Here is a 21,861-nt window from a genome sequence, read left to right on the forward strand (position 1 = left end):
GACTGTGTGGGATGTTTGTCAATATGGCCAACTCTACGTTCTGAATTTTTTCCTACCTGTGAGATGGTTGCTAATAGGAACCTGATGAAATGTGAATCACATGCACTATTCTCTTCACCATAAGAATAATACAAATATAAACATTTTGCCATGTATTCTTTCGTGTTTTCTGCTATCTGATTTAAATCCTGTCTGCCTAATAAGCTACGAAACTAGAGACAACAGCAAACGCGGAAGAATATACGTATCGTGTCATGTTTATATTCGTATTATTTTTATGCCTAATAGTGATACAGTCAGAAATTAAGCACGGCAACTGACTAGATTTTTAATTCTAAGATGACTAATTTCTGTGCAGAATTTGATGTACTAAAGAAGCGGCCGCAAAGATTTTCAAACGGAGAAAAATTTTCGCCTAACTCTCGTTCAGAACATGTTCTATCATACGCAGTCTATTATTTGGTTCTTGTTGATTATTATCAAAGAAAGCAGCAGTGTAAGTAACAATAAATAGCAGTCTCTTGCCATTGTTTCGCTAATGAGACGATTCCTCTCTCTTTTTTTTAATTGTAAGCGGCGGTAGCGTGCACAAAAGCAAGCCATGCCGCGAGCGGCGACAGGCCGTGAACACGCACTATGAAAATATGACAAACAGTGCATGACACAGTACAGTAATGCATTTTCAGCTTAGAATGGCGTAAACACCTATAACAAAGAAAACAACAGTTATCAGATCAAAGCAAAATAAGCAATCGATTCAAACCAGACGAAGCACGTGAAAAAGGAAGGGTACCCATATAAATACTGACGGAGCGCCTGACGCATAGCAATGGCTACCTGGTAAAGTTTAACTGCTAAGCTTATGACTCGAACCAAATTACTGTAACTGTATCATCATTCATTCGACTTAAATTGTCTCATATTACAATGGACCAACTTTGTTTCGATTTGGAGGTGCGGCCTAAAACTTTCCTCTCCTTTGAATTTCGAGTCTCAAATTTCAGGTGCGGCTTAGATTCGGGAATTTTTTTTCCCTTTATTTCGAGTCTCATTTTTCAGGTGCGGCTTAGATTCGAGTGCGGCTTAGATTCGAGTAAATACGGTAAATATTAATGTCAATGGTGTTGAGAAACAGATGAAATCATTAAAACTGGACAAAGTCCCAGGGCCTGACCAAATCCCTGTCAGATACTATACCCAATTTGCAGCTGAGTTAGCTCCTCCGTTAACCACAATCTATCATATATCCCATGACCAAAAAACATGCTCTGCAGCAGGAAGAAAACACTGGTCACATCCCTACAAGAAGTGTAGCAGATGTGATCCACAAAACTACTGTACAGTATCCCTTTCATCCATTTGCTGTAGAATCTTAGAACATATTCTGAGCTCAAACATAATATCTCAAATAGAATGAACTCCTCCATGCCAAGCAGCAAGGATTTCAAAAACATCAGTCATGTGTAACTCAACTCACACTTCCCTCACATGACATACTGAAAGGCCTGATCAAGTCAGTCAGGTAGATGCAGCATTTCTCTATTTCAGAAAAGCATTTGACACAGTATCACACCTACACTTATTATCAAAATTACAATTGCATCAAGTGAAATTTGTAAATGCATTGAGGATTTCTTGGTAGTGAGGATGCAGCAAGTTGCTTTGGACAGAGTGTCATTGACAGATGTCGAGGTAACTTAGGGTGTACCCCAGGGAAATGTACTGGTTCCACTGCTATTCATGTTATACACAGGGTGAGTCAGGAGGAAAGGTACATATTTTGATGGGTGATTATGCCATTTGACATCCCTACAAAGTGTTACAACCAGGTGCTTATATGAATTTATTGATTCCAAATGTGACTCAGTGATATTATTGTCATAGGATACTACATTTTTTTTTTTATTTTGTGAAGACAAAATTTTGCATTTCTGAACATTTAAAGCAAGTTGCCAATCTTTGCACCTCTTCGAAATCTTATGAAGGTCTGACTGAATATTTGTGCAGTTCCTTTCAGATTATATTTCGTTATAGATAACTATGCTTGAGATGCAATAGTATTAGTGATTCTGAACAAAAAACTTGATGTGGATATATGCCCTATTCTGAATGGTTTCTGAGATAGAACACTTTTAATGAACATTTCTATTTATTTCCTGTATTATTCATTGTCATTGTTTACAACATACCACAGTAATATAGAGGAAGTTGAGACTAACATTTTGATACAGGATGCTTGTGGTCTATCAAGTCGGAAAACTACCTCAAACTGGCCTACAAAAAGCACCTAAGCCACAGCGCACGTGCGTTGCACGAGATTTTCAATATTCTCATGATCTCTCTACGCAGACTGTTAATCCTAGACAAAAAAATAGGACCTTTTTTTAGCAAATTTAATTTAGTTTAATTGCGTACTGATACATGTTTTTGTTGGAGTGTGCATTTTTTGAGTAATTAAAGAAATATGTAAGAAAGTGATATTAAATGTGTTCTATCTCAGAAACCATTCGCAATAGGGCATATGTCCACATGAAGTTTTTTGTTCAGATTCACTAATACTATCACATATAAAAGCATAGTTATCTATAACAAAGTATAATCTGAAAGGAACTGCACAAATATTCAGTCAGACCTAGATAAGATTTCAAAGAGGTGCAAAGATTGGCAACTTGCTTTAAATGTTCATAAATGTAAAATTTTGGCTTCACAAATTTAAAAAAATGTAGTATATTATGACAATATTAGTTAGTCACATTTGGAATCAGTAAAGTCATATAAGTACCTGGTTGTAACACTTTATAGGGATGTCAAATGGCATAATCACATAGATACAGTCATGGGTGAAACAGGTAGCAGACTTTAGTTTATTGGTACAATATTAGGGATATGCAATTAGGCTACAAAGGAGATTCTTACAGAACACTTGTGTAACCAATCCTAGAATACTGCTAGAGCGTGGTGGACCCATATCAGAAATGAGTGATGTGGGATATTAAACATATACAAGAAAAGGGCAGCAAGGATGGTCACAGGTTTGTTTGACCTGCAGGAGAGTGTCATGGAGACCTTTAAAGAACTGAACTAACAGACTCCTGAAGACAGACGTAAATTACCCCGAGAAAGCCAACTTAAAAAGTTTCAGGAACTGGCTTTGAATAATGGCTCTAGGAATATACAACAAACTCTTACACCTTGCTCCCACAGAGAGCATGAGGACAAGATAAGAGTAATTACAGCATGTACAGTAGCAGCACTTAAATAATCATCCTTCCTGTAAATGAAATGGGAAAAAGCCCGAATAACTGGTACAATGGAACGTGCCTTCTGGTGTGCCCTTTACAGTGATTTGCAGAGCATGGCTGTAGATATAGATCAGGAAACCAACCTTACCGCTTACCTACGCCACGTTGGAAGAAGAAATTTTTTAAATTTTTTTTCTAAATTTTAGCGATCATGTGATAGATGCTCACTTCTTGGGCCTTGTTGGTACTTGCTTTTGGCAGCTTGTGATCATGGGTTGGACACCCCTGATGCAGATGATGGGACATGAAAATGGAAACAACTTTTTTAAATATCATTTCGGTTCTGACTAACAGGACGTGCTTATAAATGTTCTTATCAAATGGTTATCTGTGTAATGAAATAGACACTATAGTTACACACCCTCTAAATATTAGATTGTCTCCTAGAGGCATATAGACAACTGGAATTCCTTTAAAATTAATATACAGACTGATCCTGACTATGTTGTTGTTTAAAGTTTTTATGTCTGTTCAAAATAAACTGGTTTTATTGTAAAGTATATGGAAAAGGGAAATAGAGTTAATCAGATACCAGTCATAAATGATGTGTGCAGGTGTGCAAATGTCCTTTCTTCTTTTTCTAAAGAACTGTCTATTATTAGATAAAAATGCTAACACTAAAGGTCACAAAATTTTAGCATTTGTAAACCAGAGATTGTTTGTTTGAGAATTACACAGATAATTTCACTATTTAGTTATGATGGAAGGACCAGGCAGCAATGTTACAGGAAAGTAGTAGCAACAGTAGATATAATGAAGATGCTGGTAACAGTTTTACTAATATTGGCAATTTTTATCATCTTGATGCAGAATTGAAGACTTGCAGTAATTGGCATCATGAACAGTGAAGTCCACTGAAGACTCACTTAAATTATGAATACATATGTTAATGTGTTCTCCCTAATAATTGTTCATAATGAAGAATTTTTATGTGTGCTGCTTATAATGTGTGGAAGTTTTTATGCAACAGAAGTGAGTTGCTTTTAATCATAAGCTATTTTTTTAATGCATAAGCAAAATCATTAAATATGTGAAAGATGTTTCAGTGTGTGTTTCATCTATTTGCAGGTTAAAGGTAGAAACCCAGCATATGGTGCCACTTGTACTGCTCTTGTCCTTTCAGCAGTGACAATTATTAAAGAACGTGAAAAAATGCCAGCTAGGTAGGTTTCTTAACTCTGCTTTCATCCTCAGTCTTGTTAAAGTATTGTTATAATAAGAAAATAATGATCCAAAGTCTGCTTGTAAGTTCTGCAGTGTCAGGAATTGTACTGGTTACTCAATTTCATTAAAAAATGAGTTTTTAGTTGCTTTGTATTTTTCATACTGTAGTATGCCACTGAGAAGTTTGAAAAACATCAGCATTTCTTGGAAACAACAGCCCCAGTGTCATGCATATTTGAGAACTTATTATTCATAACAGTAACTAAGGTATGTAAGAATCCATAGACAAACAGAAGAAGACAAACAAGAAGAAAAAAGAATTGTGTAAATGATGTGCAGTAAGTAAATGTTAAGGGGTTCTCAGTTTTTTTGATAAACTTGATATTCTGAGACAGGGGCACTGAAAAATTATTTGCTTGTGTGTGTGTGTGTGTGTGTGTGTGTGTGTGTGTGTGGGTGCGCGCGCGCGTGTGTGTGTGCGTGCCCATCTCATTTACTGATGATGGCTTTGGCTGAAAGTTGTATGTGTGTGTGTGTGTCTTAATTGCACCTGTCTGCAACTTGATGTATCATCTTTATGGTAAGTATCAATCTGTCTTTTTCCTAAATTGTTGATATTCCTACCTGGAGTTTGAATTTTTTGATATTTATTTTTATAACTGAGTTGCTTAAGAGATTCACTCCCTTACCCTGATTCTATTCTCTTTCTGCCACTCTTTCCTCTATTACTCTTTTGCCAAGTTCTTCCAGCCTTAGTGTCTCTTTCATGCTCTGCGCCCTTTCAGTTTCAAGATAGTTACCATAATTAACCAACATTTTGCAATTCCTAATGATTTCCACCTGTCTCCTTCTCCACTGCTTCCTAGTCCTTCCCTATTCTTTCCTTGCCCTTCATATCTTCCTGCCTCTCATCTACCAAAATTCACTGTTGTCCCCACACCCATCTGTCAAGCCTCACAAACTGATCAGAAGAAAAAGGAGAAACAGAAGAAATGAACTCATATGTAGGGAATCCTGATGTCCCTACAACAGTCTCTCTCTCTCTCTCTCTCTCTCTCTCTCTCTCTCTCTCTCTCTCTCTGTGTGTGTGTGTGTGTGTGTGTGTGTGTGTGTGTGTGTGTGTGTGTGTGTGTGTTTCTTCATTTAACTTTCCTGTAATATACCTCATTCACTCTTTAAGGATCCTGTAAAATAATTTTAAAACAGTTGACAGTATGGCAAAGAGTATATGCAAGTCGTGATTGGCGTTACACTACCAGGTCATGCCACCTGGGCCTGTTGGGAACATGTTGAACTGTTAGTGACTAGTGGTATGATTTGTTCAGAATTGATGTAATTGTCATTATGAGAAAATAGCTGTTTCGTCAGTGTGTTGTGGTTAAATTCCCTGTAAAAGAGGATGTGTGCTGTGCTTTGTGCGTAGCTGCAAGTAGTGAAAGGAAATAGATTATGGAAACAGTAGCACTGGACAGTGTTTTAACCCTAGCATATGTTCCACCACTGTGGGTGGTTTGGTAAATCTTAGTGAGTGATATTTTATATTTCCATTGTTTAGGACATAGAAATTTTCAAGAATTGGGGAATCACAGTGTCTGCTATCATTAGATACTATGATCATAAAAATATGTAGAAAAAACTCTTCCTTGGAAGTGTTTACACATTAACAAACAAAATGCAAGGTATTGTCAGAATTTCTACCACTTCTAAACAGAGTTAGGTCATTTGCAATGTGCAAATAATTATAAGATAAAAAAAAAAAAAACTTGAAACTGATGAACACAACTGAAGTATCATTTTGCTTGGGGCTTATATTTTTTTAAAATTCCTGCTTGATAAGAAATGTCCTTTGTTGTTAAATATATATAATATCGTAATATGAAATGTTGAAAATAGCATTTTTGTGTTATGCAACTCTCAGTGTAAATAATGTGCTTTTACAAAGACAGGGTTATTACTGCTTGTTTCTTTGATTTTTGTTTAGCATGCATGTCACTGACCATACCAATTTAAATCAGTTTTCTTTTATACATTAATTGTCAGTGTCCATATCATTGATCTCTTCATCCTCCTATTTTAACAATGTACAGAGGTAGTACATGCAGTGTGAGCATGGAATGTGAAAAGTGGTGGGGAATGGAAGGAAACATGTTTATGTTTATAGTAAGAAAATACCAGTAAGGGATATATGGGGATTAGTTTCTGCTCTCTGATAATGTTGCTGCAAATCACTTAAGATGCACCTTGAAGATGAAAAACGTCCAACTTGTAATCAAACATTAGCTGTGTGAGACAGTGCATACCCCATTTTCGCACATCTACCATTGTAATTTTTTGATGTCATTAAAATAATAAATACACTGCCAGTACTAAAATTGGAACACCATGAAGAGGGCATGCAATAAATGTGCAAATGGTCAGATCTCAGCACAAGTGTAAATAGGTAGTAATCATCACCATGTAAATACTGTATATAGGGACAGATTGTGCTGCAAATTTCTCATTCAGAATTGAATGTGTGATGAGCAAAAAGGTCTAGAAGCACATGTCAGAATTCAATGACAGCAGGATTTTGGTTCATTGACACACACACACACACACACACACACACACACACACACACACACTCTCTCTCTCTCTCTCTCTCTCTCTCTCTTACAGTATGCTCCCGATTATTCTCTCTCTCTCTCTCTCTCTCTCTCTCTCTCTCTCTCTCTGTGTGTGTGTGTGTGTGTGTGTGTGGGGGGGGGGGGGTCGTGCACACACATGCGTTAATTTGTGATGTGAATGTAAAATGCCTCATTCCATATATCATTACGATTTATCATGCAAAATGATCCATGGAACATGAAACTAACTGACTGTGTTATATCATTCCACCATATTACTGCTCATGTTGGCCAGAGTCCCATGACTACCATATTGGTATCAAATCAGTGAATTAAGAAGGTCGTTACTCATTACCATGCAAAATCTCAGCAATAGCAGGTGACTAGTGCTTGAGAAGACAGACAACATGTTTGCTCAGCTGTGCAGGATTGCGCAGCTGCATCATCTACCTAGACTCAGGAAATAAGCTCACTTTCAGCAAATCAAGTATCTGCATGGACAGTGCAAGAACATCTGGAATTGCATGGACTGTAGGCACAGTTCCCCATGACACAGCAGCAGAGAAAGGTGCACCAACAATTGTGCAGCCTATTACAAGACTGGGCAAGGGAATGGCACCACTTCATCTTTTTTATCAACATTATCATCCAGTAGAGTATTCAGTATTTACTAGTTATTATTGTACTCTTTCTGATATTTTCAATAACAAGATTCCTAGAAAACATTGGCTATATTTTTGTGACAGACAGAATTAACTTTGTCTATTTTTGGTAAAAGGCAGACAATTTTTATCAAGTTATTTTATTGCTATTCTCTCCTTGGTGTGAAATAGTGGAATGATGACTCACTCACAGTAGTGAATTAGTGCACAAAATGTACTGGATTCTTTTTAAAATGGTCAAAACATTCTTATCTGCATTTGGAGAACATTCAACAAATCGACACGCTTCATAACAGACTTCTTCAAAGTTCATTTTTAATGTAAAGTGTTTCAAAAATGTAGATATCTGTATGATAATGATTTTTTTAAACTTTCATCTACTTACAAACATACAAAATTTGTTTCATTACTTATGCTCTCACTTTTTAATGTTTCAGGGGAGGTGTGATTACTACAGCTACTGCATTTTCAAAGACATCCTTAATAAAAGAGCTGCACAAAGAAGGTCTCACATTTGATGTAATATCAGAAGAAGAGAACTGAAAGCCAGATATTGTTAAATTTTACTTCATGCAGAGTCTTTGTGTGCATCGTTAATATTATAGAAGCTGCCTTGTTGTGAGAGGCTGTAGAAATTTGGTTGTCCATTGAAGCTTCTAGTCTATTAGTGATGTGAACACCTCTCTTATGATTTGCACTACTCGTTATTGCATTTTTATGCACAGACTTGATTCATAGAAACAGTCAACTTCCGTATCCAAAATAAACCAATTAATCAATTAATCACTCAGCATATAGCACATAGAAAGTGATGTTACAACAATTTTCTTGAGACTGTAGTCTCAGATTCCACAACCATATACTACTCAAAAGTGTGAAAAAAACTGAAAGAAGGGATGCAGTATAGACCTATGAGGGAGAGTAATGAATCGCTAATGTGATTTGTGAGAAAGGGTGAAAATTAGCAACTGTGAGTCTTGACCCTCCAAACCGACAAAATTAATCTGTTGATGGTTGTGAACTAGTGAATGTGGCATAATGTGTCAATCAATCAGTGCTTGTAAAGCACAAAAATGAAGAAAAAGGTTGAAAACTGTTGCTTAGAAAAAACTTGCATCATAATGTGTTTGATAATTTGTGAAACTACACACAGTAGCAATCGAATCATTGTGGGGAAGTTTGTTGCCACCTTTCCTATGCTTTCAATGTATGCAACATCCAAAAAATGTTTGACTTTCACAATTCTAAAAAAAATAGAAACCTGCAAACCCAAACTGGTCAGAATGGAAAGGCACAGAGGGGGGTGGGGGGATAGTATGTTGGGTATGTTTTCCCTCCTTTTTAACATGAGAGAGGTGGACAGTCTCTAACATTTTGAAAAATTTTACTTCTTTCTTATGTGGGCCACTTTGGTATTACTATTTCCCACATTTTTAACTTTGTACTGTTGGTGCATTTTGTCAACAAATTTTAATTTTCAGACATTTTTACTGAAGTTGTGTAATGGGGGAGGGTGACGATGGATCTCATCTGCATAGCCAAAGTTGGTATTATACACTTAATGATGTGATCCATCTGTCTGCTTCAGTTTAACATTTAATAGATCTTCTAGCTTGTATTTTATGAAAAATTTAATGTAAAGAGTAGCATATTATATGTCACTGTAGTTCCCTTTCTGAAATACCTTCTTCAAATGCCATATAAAATATGTAGTGTTCTATTGAAATAAAACTAAACTTATTCTTGTGGCTTTACAGATAGAGAAATTTTTTCTTTTAACAATACATGAAAATATTTCTCCCTTTGACTATTTTCTTCACTACAAAATATGAAATTTCCAGAGCACATTCTGTCAGATTACATAATTTCAAAGCATTCTCATAACTGTGGCCAATAACAAGAAACCAATCGATTCATTAACAACATGCTATATTTCACTATATGATGTGTAAAGTTTTTACTATAAAGTTTATTTCATTTTGAGTGAGAAATATTGTACTGTGTAGAAAATGCAAGACTTCAGAAACTGAATTTTTCATTTCTAAACAGTTATCCAAGAAGTGAATGTAGTTTTGCTTCATTTGCCCGAAAAATGTTTTTAGCTAACAAACACATGATTTGTCACCAGATGTTGTGGGCTGGTGTAAACTGGGCTATCTCAGCATGAAGACCATCAATGTACACAATGTGTACATCAGTTAAGCCATGTTATCCAGAATCACCTCTTGAAAATATGGAACAGAAGCCACAACTCCACACTGCATGTCACAGAGCACAGTAAATAGCATGAGCACAGCTACACAACCTATGGATGATCGAAACATGGAAAAAAAAAATCCTGAAGTAATGAGTTGCACCTGCGGGGAAAATACCAATGGCTGAATACAGGTGTCAGTAACTACATTAGATGATGCATCCTATTTGCTAATAGGGCACTATCCATCGATGTGCTGAAGATATTTTCCTGTGTGGGTGATGCTTACATGGGTTGCAATGGAAACCCTGATACGTCTGCCATCATCTCTCAAGGAAACACACTGCCCAGTCACATGCAACTATTTGTTCACCAACAGCACCTTGTATGTCATCTGTTCTTTCAGCAAGACAGTGTTTCTTCCACAAGTGCTAGTCCTGCAAGGCATGCAGGAGAACTTTTGTAAAGTTAGTAAAGTAGGAGTGATGTGCTGACAGAAGTAAAGAAGTAAAGACCTGTCGTAAGTCATACCTGTATAGCTCAGTTGGCAAAAGTGTTGCCCATAAAAGGCACTCTTCCAAGTTTGAGTCCTGGTCCAGAAAGCAGTTTAAATCTGTTAAGAAGTTTCAAAACAGTACTCACTCTGCTGCAGAGTGTAAGTTTCATAATGAAATCTGCCACCCAATTGCTTCCAAATTGTGGCAGATTCATTTGAGGAACACTTTATGTATATGAGAGAGCTTGTTTGGCTTCACTAAATATCTCACACTCATCCCTATAGAGTATGTCTAAGTATCATCAAAAGAAATATTTCCCCTTGGTCCCAGCACTGACCAATCTTTGTAATTTATAGGCAGCAAATGAGCAGTCACGGTTAATATGACTCTCCTAGATGTGTTCAGTGTCTCATGGAGTCTATTCCATGATTCAATGCTGTCATAAGATGAAAGGGTCTGCCACATACTGCTAGATAGGTGTCTTTTATTCAGTTGATCTTGAATGCTTTTCATAGTTTTTGCATATTTGTTGTATGTAACTCAGTGTTTAGGTGTATTTAATCTACCGACACAGGTTGCTTTTTAAGATTTTCACCTTTGCGTACATGTGCTCAACATTTAATGTAGCAGAATAAAACAACATTTAATGAAAATTACAATTCTGAAGGTAATAAAATATTCGATATTAGGTTGTGAAGTTTATGTGAAGTTATAAAAATGAAAGAGCTTGTCTTGTAACATTACTGGATTACTGTACTGATGAAATTAGATCAATTTGAGATGTATCAAGACCAGTTAAGATAACTGCAACTAATTTCTAAAGATACCGAACCACAAAGTGAAAATATGTCAAAAACAATGTAAACAAAGTCCAATTTATTATTCACAGAATTCATATGTAGAAGAGCAATAGAAAGTAATAGTAGTTACAATACAGTTAACTGTAAAATCACAGCATTCATGTTGGGAACAAAATTCAGTCTGTGTTTGTAAATCTATTAACAAAAAAAATTAGAATATTGTTACAGATACATATTTCACATAATTTTATCACGAACATTGTAGTATTTTGACGTGCTAAGTGATTCAAAAACATCGTCATGAATTTTAAAACTAAATTTTATAACCAGTTTTGTAAAAGCAATGAAATCTCAATTGTAAACTCAAATAAGTCTGATTGAAACAATGTGTAATACATATAAAATCGGTGAAAAACAGTCTACATTGCAATAGTATTTTATTAAAATGACCGGTTGCGGCCTATACTTTGGCCATCTTCAGACAGCATCATCAGCTGAAGTCGATGATGTGTGCAAGAGCCAGTTAACCTCAGTGACTGAAACTTTACAACTTTAAAATTTCAGTGACTGAGGTGAACTGGCTGTTGTACGTATCATCAGCTTTAGCTGATGGTGTCTGAAGATGGCCTAAGTATAGGCCGGAACTGGTCATTTTAATGAAATACTACCATGATCTGGACTGTTTTTTCACTGATTTTATATAGATTACAAGATTGCTGCTTCCCGAAAAAGTTACCAAAAATTTTTAATGTATAATACAATTCTGTTAGTGTTGGAAGCTATGTAGGGAACAACAGCGGTACCTGAGGAGACGCAGTATGACACCAGTTCTCAGGCACTAAACCCACATCAGTCTTTGTCAGTTAGGAATGCAACAAATAAGTTTTTAAAGTATTTTGACTGTTTTGGCTTCATCATTTATTTAACCCAACACAGACCAGCTGACATGTGTTAAATGGACCCAGGTGTTATTCCAGGTGGAGAAAAGCAGCTTAGCTGAGTTACACACCTCACTGAAGATGATGATTATTGACAAGCTAAGCTGCTGAATTGCAGCCATGAAATCTGCTTGCATTTTAAACAATAAGTAGATTCCTATGAAATCCAAGCTTAGCTTGTGAAGTGATATAAGACAGATTTTGGTTTGGCAGGAAGCTAAAACCTGTCACTATCTGACAAAACATGCCTTCAGATGAAGGCTTTCTATGTATGGAATAGTATGGCTTTGGAAGGCCATGTCATTACATGTGGAATAATAAATCACTGCACAGTTATACAGACAGTGTGTTGGTTGCTTATATACATCCTGAAGCCAGTTTAATAGTTATGTTTTCGCCCTAGAATATGACAATATTTGTGAAACAGATGGACATGGACAAAAATAACGAACAACCAGAAGTTCAAAGTAAGAAGTAAGCAGCTTATTCTCCTAAACTGAATCACTACAGCATTATATTATCAGGAGGCATGTTACCGGTCCCTTTCATACTTCCATGACTTTTCCCATACTGAGAACAAAATTGCAAGAAGAAAGACATTACTTTGTGGCTTTTACAAATATGGCCAGTACCAGCATTGTACTGTTTACTGACACCAATCCATCCTGACAGTACTTGTGCTGTACCAAATGGTCACATGAATTTTGTATGTTTCAAGTGTGTCCTAACTTGAAACATACATTTTTTGTTGAAAATTTCTTTTACTAATGCCACGACTGTGTTCTATATCTTTGTTAAACTTCACAGCATCTGATACATAATTTTATGAGCTACAGTTATTTTTGTAAATTTCCTTGCAGTATTGACAGTAAATACTTTGCAGTTAAGTGTTGTTTTCTTTTTAATGCAACTGTATTTTATGATTCATTTCAGGTTTTATGAAAATCAAAGCGTGATGTTTTCACTTTGAATTATGGCATACACATAAATTTCTCATTATCATAAATTGGAATAAGGCATTTAAAATGAAGTGTGTGCATCAAAACTCTCCTGCTCACAACTGAGACATAAACTGCCTGAATGTTAAAGTCCAAAAATTGCAATCTTCTAGTTGCTTTACAGAGTTTTGTTAAAAGATAAAAAGTTTTGGAGCAGGAAAGAATTCATTAGTATTAAAATACTTATCTTCATGAATCAGAAATGGTGGTGAGTGTTGATAAAATTAGCACACCATTTTCTTTTGCTACAGAAAGTACCAGTGTAATTCTCTTGAAACATAGTGAATCCTTAAATCATTAGAAATAATTTTATCACAAACAAATTTTTTCAACTTTCATTGTAGTTTACTATAGTCCCTTCACTTCTCCATTACAAAACTTTCCATTAACAATCATACTGAGGAAAACTGCAGTAAAACTGTCATATAACTGAGTCTTGAATTAAAAACTGAGCATGCAGTTGGAGCCCACATCTGATATAGGTTTCTAAAAATGAGAGCACTGGTCACTAGTATAACTTTTCAACACTGCTATTAGTGTTGACATCTTTATTAAGATTTGCAATATAATTACAGTTTTATAATCCAAATGATTTCCCTATAAGATTAATAATATAATTTTGCTTGATAACTTAAACTAACAAAATCACAATAACAATTTCTGAAAAATTTAGAGAGCTGCAGGTATTCCTCAGGCACACAAAATACCAGTTTATTTGTAATAATAAGTATTTATTTGCTTTACTTCTGACCACATAAAATAGTGACTTCTGATTAAACAAGAGGCCACACAACCAAAAACCTTCATCTTCTCTGAGTTGTTCTCTCCCACACTATAGAACCACTGGTACTTTTCCTTCCAAGGCTGTAGCTGGACTCCTATTTGTAGTACAGACTATGGCCAACACTGTTTTCTCCATAAACTTGTCAAGTTTTGATTAGAGAAGCATACGATGTGCATTATCCAAAATAGTTGTATTTAGACATGCAGAAACCCTATTCTGCTGCATGTATATTGCATTATGAACTCAAATTGAATGGTCATGTCTTCACAGAAAGTCTTCAGATCATTCAATATATACTCTTGCCTATTATCAGAATTAAGACAACTTATTTTCAAATTAAACTGACATGTAGATATTATTTCAAAAATCTTGAAAAACTTTGGCACTTCTGAATTTGTTTCCAGAAAAGATACACAAAAAGTGGTTAAGTCATTAGTAAATGTTAAAATATACCGTTTCTTATCATATGAACCTGGAGCAACTGGTTCAATTGTATCACTAAGAGCAAGTTTCTACCCTTCTTGTTTTATGGGGCTGCAACATCTATTTCCCTTCAATAGATGTATGGCAAAAATCATAATATGACTAGTCAGATTTGAAGTTCATGTTGTCAACATGCGTCTGCAACTTAAATATTATTTTAACTTTGATGAGCCAGCTTACTGAGCCACTATTCAATCATCTCTGTCGGTGAAGCTACATGACACTGAAGTTCTTTATGCATAAAATTTGGCTGTGTACATGTTTGACTCATTTATATGTGCAATAGCAAAAGTTATGTTGTACTTTTGAATAATACCTTTATAGTTCTCAAAAACTATGCACAGACCTTTTGATTCAAGATTACCTATTGACAACATGTTATAGCTGACATCTGAAACTGACGGGATATCTGTAACCAAAATCAGAATTCTCTTGCCAGTTACATAACTCGTGACTTCAATTTCACTGACACATTTAGCATATATAAATGTTCCAGACTTTGCAATATTCATTTGTAATTGGCTCACGCAACCTTTTCACATTTTTTTTTTATTTTTTCTTATTTTAAGTGCTCTGAAGTTCAAGAATTCAAATACTGTTTAATTTCAGTTGATGCAGCTGAATTTTCATAACTATGTACAGGTAAACAGTAACTATTCACCATTCCATCTCAATCATCAGAGATTACCCCTGGAATTTTGTTTCAGTTTCTGTGCTTCACTTCTTTTTTTCCCCCAAAATGTACCAGCATGTTAGGTTTTTGAATTTTTAAGTTTTTTTATTTTTTTTTATTTTTTTTATTCTAGGCCCTTCACTCATTTGACACAAAAGTTTCCTGTGTAGAGTGAAGCAAAGCTAAAAGAATGCATATTTGTTGGGCCACTAATAAAAATTGATAAAAAAATCCAACATTCGATACCAGACATAAAGGTACTGAATTAGCTGCTTGGTCCTCTTTCAAAGCCACTGTGAAGGGCTTTTTGGGAATCATAAGATATGACAACTATGTTTTCATTATGAACGATTTATTAAGCAGTTGCATCAGGTGTAAAATGTTGCTTAAATTTACTTTTTTCATGCACACCATAATATCCTGCTGCAAAATTGGGAAACCATAAATGATGAGCAGAGTGAAAGCTTGCACTATGACATGCATATGATGGAACACTGTAATCTTGATCACTGGGACCCTTTGATGATGGGCGACTACTGCTGGGGTTTTGTCAGGGAGAGAGATGAAAAGAAGAGACTCATTGTTGAATTTTTCGAATAGCAAATATGATTGCATTCAAAATATGTTGTGAACTAATTTGGACCTAATATCAGCATCATGTTCATGCACACATATTAAACAGTACTGCATTCTAAAGTTCTGAGTATGTATTTCTTATCTGACAGATTGCCTGTTGGCTTCTGTCTTGGGTTCTTAAGCTGATGTTTGTTTCACAATTTTTCTGACGTTTCACTAGTATGAATGGATGGCATTGTCAAAGCTCCACCCTCCATTGATGGAGAAGGACTGGAGTTGAGCTCATGGTTGCAGATTGTATGTACCTGGTGCACCAACAACCAAGGGCTTTTCCGTGGTCATTACTGCTGCAGTTCTCCCCTTGCTTCGTGCAACGGTCGTTCTCTGCAGCATGGGAGTCCAGGATTCATGCACCTTTCTTGTTGAAGCTGTTGTCATGATTGTGTATTTCTATAACTTCCCTTAACAACAGCAAGAACTTCCATGTCATCAAATTTCACTACATGTCAGTCTCACACAGTACGTGGTCCACCATGGCCAATTTCTCTACCTGCCCCAACCTGCAATGCCACTTATGTTTGGTGATCCTGATGTTGACTGATCATCCAGACATTTCAACGTAGACATGTGCATGGCATATGGTATGGCCCCGACATTCCGAGTGGGTCCCTTTTCTCTTTTGGCAATCTGAGACACTCTTTAATTATAAATAGTCTGCCTCAGACATGAGATGCAAGACCTAGAAAGTGTTCTCAGGAGCAGTGGGTACTTCACCAGTTGCATAAGAAGTGTCACACAAACAAACACACAGTAAAGTGATACATCAGAAAAGGAAATGTCAGATATGGCCTTTTTTGCCACACATTCCCAGAGTGGCAGAGAGAATGAGCCATATATTGAGCAAACACAGTGTAAATCATTAGACAAACTGTTTCTTCCATATATACAGGGTAATCAAAAAGTCAGTATAAATTTGAAAACTGAATAAATCACAGAATAATGTAGATAGTGAGGTACAAATTGACACACATGCTTAGAATGACATGGGGTTTTATTAGAATCAAAAAAATACAAAAGTTCAAAAAATGTCAGACAGATGGTGCTTCATCTGATCAGAATAGCAATAATTCGCATAACAAAGTAAGACAAAGCAAAGATGATGTTCTTTACAGGAAATGCTCAATATGTCCACCATCATTCCTCAACAATAGCTGTAGTCGAGGAATAATGTTGTGAACAGCACTGTAAAGCATGTCCGGAGTTATGGTGAGGCATTGGTGTCGGATGTTGTCTTTCAGCATCCCTAGAGATGTTGGTTGATCATGATACACTTGCAACTTCAGGTAATCCCAAAGCCAATAATCGTGCGGACTGAGGTCTGGGGATCTGGGAGCCCAAGCATGACGAAAGTTGTGGCTGAGCACACTATCATCACCAAACGACGCGCGCAAGAGATCTTTCACGCATCTAGAGACATGGGGTGGAGCGCCATCCTGCATAAACATCATACATTCCAGCAGGTGTTTATCAGCCAGGCTGGGGATGACACGATTTTGTAACATATCGGCATACCTCTCACCCGTCAAGGTAGCAGTTTTGCTGTCCAGTGCCATCTGTCAGACATTTTGTGAACTTTTTTTTTGTGTGTTCTAATAAAACCCCATATCATTCCAAGCATGTGTGTCAATATTTACCTCTCTATCTACATTATTCCATGGTTTATTAATTTTTCAAATTTATACTGACTTTTGATCACCTGGTATTTTAAACATAAATTGTGCACATAACTTGTGCTTTATTTCCTTCCTCACATATGGTTTTCACAGAAAACAGGAAGTTATATTTCTTGCTTATTGGCTTATGATTAGAATAGTACTACAGAATCTGAATTTGAAATTGTGGTATTGTCCAAAAAGTGGGATGCCAAAGCACAGTTGGCATCTCGCAATGAAACCACAGGAGGGTACAGTTGCCACATGCTGCACTGACGAGTAAGCAATGCCGGAGTAGCCATGTCACCTAGGACTTCTCTTCACTACCTCAATGGCTCATCTTCTTATGGATGAGCAGAGGAATGCTCAGCCCAATTCATAGTCAATGATCAAGATGACAGCACCACCTGAGATAGGTAGCCAGTGTATTAAATGTCTTAATGTCTTATGCAGAACATTACGTGCATTATTCTTCAAGTGAAGTATCTTGTAAATTTATCTGTACCAACATATGCTTTAATAATCCAGATACAGTTGTAAATAGTCGGAACATTCCTGTGGAAATGAATTGTACAAAGTTAAGTAACTCTTTGTATCTATATTGTAATAAATTGAAGTAATACTTTACATGTCATAGTTCTAACCAGTCCCTGCCTGGAGCACACCAAAGGACCCATCGTTGCACTGGTGATTGTGTTACCATATGACACAACAGCAGCAATAACAATTAAGAAGTCTCAAGGTGATTTTTGGGAAGGAAAAGTAGTGGGGGTAGGGGGGCAGAAGAGGAGATGGTCAGAGGGATGGGAGAAAATGAACATAGGGTGGAAAGAACAGAGAAAGAGGGCAGGAGGAGATGGAGAAGAGGATGGGGTGGAGGAGTTGGTAATGGACAGAGAGAGGGGAAGGATGTCATGGACAGAGAGAGAGAGAGGGGGGGGGGGGGGGTAGGAGGAGTGGAAGGAGACAGAGATGAGAGAGAAGGAGATTAGGATGCGTATTCAATTCCCATACACATTACAAATGTGTGCTTTCTCTTTGCTTTCTTTTCCATTTGGTCAAACTGAGACACAGCAAAGTGTGGCCAGGTTCTGCTAGTTTCATAATAAATTCTCACTTCAATTCACAGTTACTTCTCACCAAACTGTAAAGCCTTGAAAATAGTGGATTGATGTCCATTTCATAAAAACTACTCTACAAACAGAACATTCTGAACATTATTAAGAGTGCATCTTCAACTATATTGTACCTTGATTATGACAAGAACAACAAACATTGCTTCGCTCAATATTTTTACTACTTTAAAAGGTCTTTCTTTACACAGAACTTTCCTCTTCTTACTGTGATTAAGAAACAACTCAAAATATGTATGAGTTAATTAATAAAAGACTATTCTACATGAAATTATTCCACACAAATTTCTACTTCCCTCAAAGCACTTAGCAACACTTCTCGTTGTCATCTTCATTTTCCCTGTATCCAGCATCAAGGAGGTTTGGGACATTTATGGTACCTTGAAACTTTCCCCCCTCTTCCCACCATTTTTCTTCTGTAACTGAAGTATCCTCATACTAAGGATACCAGGCTCAATTATAATGTCCTTGGATGAATTACAGTGCAACTACATGCAACAGAAATATCTCTCCTGTGACATTATCTGTGATTTGCCTTCATGACAAACCATGGAGTCATGGTAGGTAGTGTTGGGAAGACCTGGGACATTACTGGGACACTGCTATCAGTGTGTGTGATGTCTGATGTACTGCTGGGTGAGTCTGCCAGCACAAAGCACTAAGATGAAACAGACAGTACTGCCAACTTGTAGCACTGGAACTGAACTGCTGATGTGGCTGGAAAGAATTGCTGGTACTGTCGACTTGAGGCATAAGGCATTACTGACTTTGCACAGTCCGGTGGTGGCCTGAAAAGTTGGTGCAGATGGATACCCACGTGGCACTGGGAGGGCACATTACCTGGCATAGCAAAGTAGTGCACTAACAGCAGCACTCTCTGCTGCATCAGGTTTGCTGCCTGTTGGTGAGGTTGGTGCCCCGGACATTGTGGAGGCAATGTGTAACTCCATGCTAAACAGCCCAGGCAATATGAGGAAATGTCTCAGTGTTGATGAGAGCCATTTACACACACACTAGAGCAGGACAGCTGCCCACATGGCCTGCCTAGTGTGTGAAGCAATCGACTACCCGGTGGATACAGCTTCCCTCTCCCCTTAAAAAGAGATAATACAGCCATCTCACAGATGTGCCACACTCATGGGGAGAGGCTGCCCACCACCAACAGTGCCGACTATCCAGGAAGCTTGAACAGTCAACAATACAGTCAGCAAAAGGAAAATTTGTGCCCGGGAATTGGCCATAAAAATATAACCTAGCATTCCATGTTCACTGAACTGAACAAAAACACTATTGATATGTAAGAACATTGGGAATTACATAATCACTGAACAAGAATGCAAGAGACAACTAAAAAGACTACTGAACATGGGGTGTAGGACTGTGACTTTTGATACACATGAGTAGTACAGAAAATTCACAAAAGCTCAACACTATTCCTGTGAAAATACCAATGTGAACCACTAATTAACATGAGAAATGATCCCAACAAAAAATGCATGCCATGTCCATGAAGGGGAACGGTGACAGGCCTCCATCACAGGTAGTGACAGGGAGTGGTCGGGTGTTGGCGGAGCTAGCGATGAAACTTCCAAGGAGGTGCAACCCAGAGCCTAGCAGAACAGTGGTGCCAGTGCGAATGGGGAACTGGTGGCTGAGTCAGCAATAACAACTGGAGCAGATGTGGCAATGCTGACAGGAAAGACTGGACTAGGTGCAAGCGGCTGTGGGGCATGCTAAGGCAGGGCCAATGTTGAACTCACTGTCAAGACAGCTGGAATCAGCCAGCAGGAGGGCTGGCTGAAACTGGGCCAGTGGCGAGAAGAGTGACAAACAGTCAAACAATGTTGCAGACAGGCCTGGCAGAACTTGAGGGACAGGTGAAACAGGGCCAGTAATGGCACGAGAGTTGGCCAGGACAGTCTGGCAATGGACAGATGAACAACAGGACCGATGGAACAGGGCCGCCAATGGCAATGGCAGGACGAATGAGACAGCTGGCAGTGGTGTTGAGAGGACTGTCAACAAAACAGGCCAGCCACAAAAGGACTGGCAATGGACAAACTGACAACAAGACTGATGTCACTGTAGGCAGACTTGACGATGACAGGAGGGCTGGCCAGGACAGGGGGATAGGGTCAGATGACCAGATTGATGACAGGGCTGAGGTCATCACAGACAGGCTTGGCAATGACACTAGGCCTGCCTGTGACAGGGATGGCATCAACCAAAGTGATGCCGAAAGAAGGGCTGGCTGTAACAGGGCTGGTGGTGATGGGACTGATGCCAATGATGAAAGAGGGTGTCCAATGGCATCACAGGCAAGGGCTGGTCCGAGAGTCGTGGTACTGCTGCTGTAAAACTCTGAGAGCAGCACATGGAGTGCTATATGATATGAAGACAACTTTGTTAACAACCGGACTTAAAGGTGCCCATCTTCCCACACACAAAACATTTGGATGGCCTGTCTGGACTTGATTCATGAACAATATCAATCAAATATTGCAAAAGGACTGTCCGACATTAACTAAGGATGTGGAGTGCGAATTGCTCAGCCAGAGGTGACTGGTACAATGAAAATGTACATTTAACCATCCCACTAACAGTTAATTGTATGCCAGGTGCAAGTTGGGAAAAAAACTGACGGTAAAAATAAAAAACGTTTGCAATCCCAGTGGCAAGAAAATGACCACTGCATTGCACACCTTTGATGCCGTAGGCCATAAAACGCAACTCCAACTGTTGACAGTACAGGTTCCAGTCCTCTTTCTGACCGTTGAATACACAAAAAAAGTGGCACATCATACACAGAAGTGGCATGTCGAGATGCAACTGTTGTAGCCTAAACCTGAGTGAGCTGAGTTATGCTCTCTAACAACTTCTGAATCTGCTGCTCCTCTAATCAAATGGCTCGAGACAATGGCAACTCTGGTGATGGTACAGAAAGTACGATACAATTGAACACATAAACTGTATGTGAGAACACTGCCACCAAATTAGAAACTCAAATCTTGCACTAAAACTGAAAACAACTGCAGCCAGCAGCATGAATGCAGAGTCACACCGGTACACACGTTAATAAACCATCTGGACTAAGCAGAAAAGACAAAAACTACTAACAAGGGAACCTCCCCATCGCACCCCCCTCAGATTTAGTTATAAGTTGGCACAGTGGATAGGCCTCGAAAAACTGAACACAGATCAATCGAGAAAACAGAAAGAAGTTGTATGGAACTATGAAAAAAAAAAAGCAAAATATACAAACTGAGTAGTCCATGTGCAAGATAGGCAACATCAAGGATAATGTGAGCTTAGGAGCGGTGTGGTCCCGTGGTTAGCGTG

The 21,861-nt window shown here is 37.8% G+C and overlaps 1 protein-coding gene across 2 annotated transcripts in view; it reads left to right on the forward strand.

The window, feature by feature from the left end:
- LOC126187716 (saccharopine dehydrogenase-like oxidoreductase) overlaps window positions 1-9,490 on the forward strand; it is a 118,424-nt gene extending 108,934 nt beyond the window's left edge. For both annotated transcript variants that reach the window (XM_049928959.1, XM_049928960.1), the window contains exons 9-10: window positions 4,371-4,465; window positions 8,172-9,490. In XM_049928959.1, the coding sequence (XP_049784916.1) occupies window positions 4,371-4,465; window positions 8,172-8,277 (201 nt within the window). In that variant the 3' untranslated portion in view covers window positions 8,278-9,490. The remainder of the gene's footprint in view (window positions 1-4,370; window positions 4,466-8,171) is intronic.
- Window positions 9,491-21,861: the final 12,371 nt, after the last annotated feature.

This window comes from Schistocerca cancellata, chromosome 5 (genome assembly GCF_023864275.1).
Source record: "Schistocerca cancellata isolate TAMUIC-IGC-003103 chromosome 5, iqSchCanc2.1, whole genome shotgun sequence".
Lineage (NCBI taxonomy): Eukaryota > Metazoa > Arthropoda > Insecta > Orthoptera > Acrididae > Schistocerca > Schistocerca cancellata.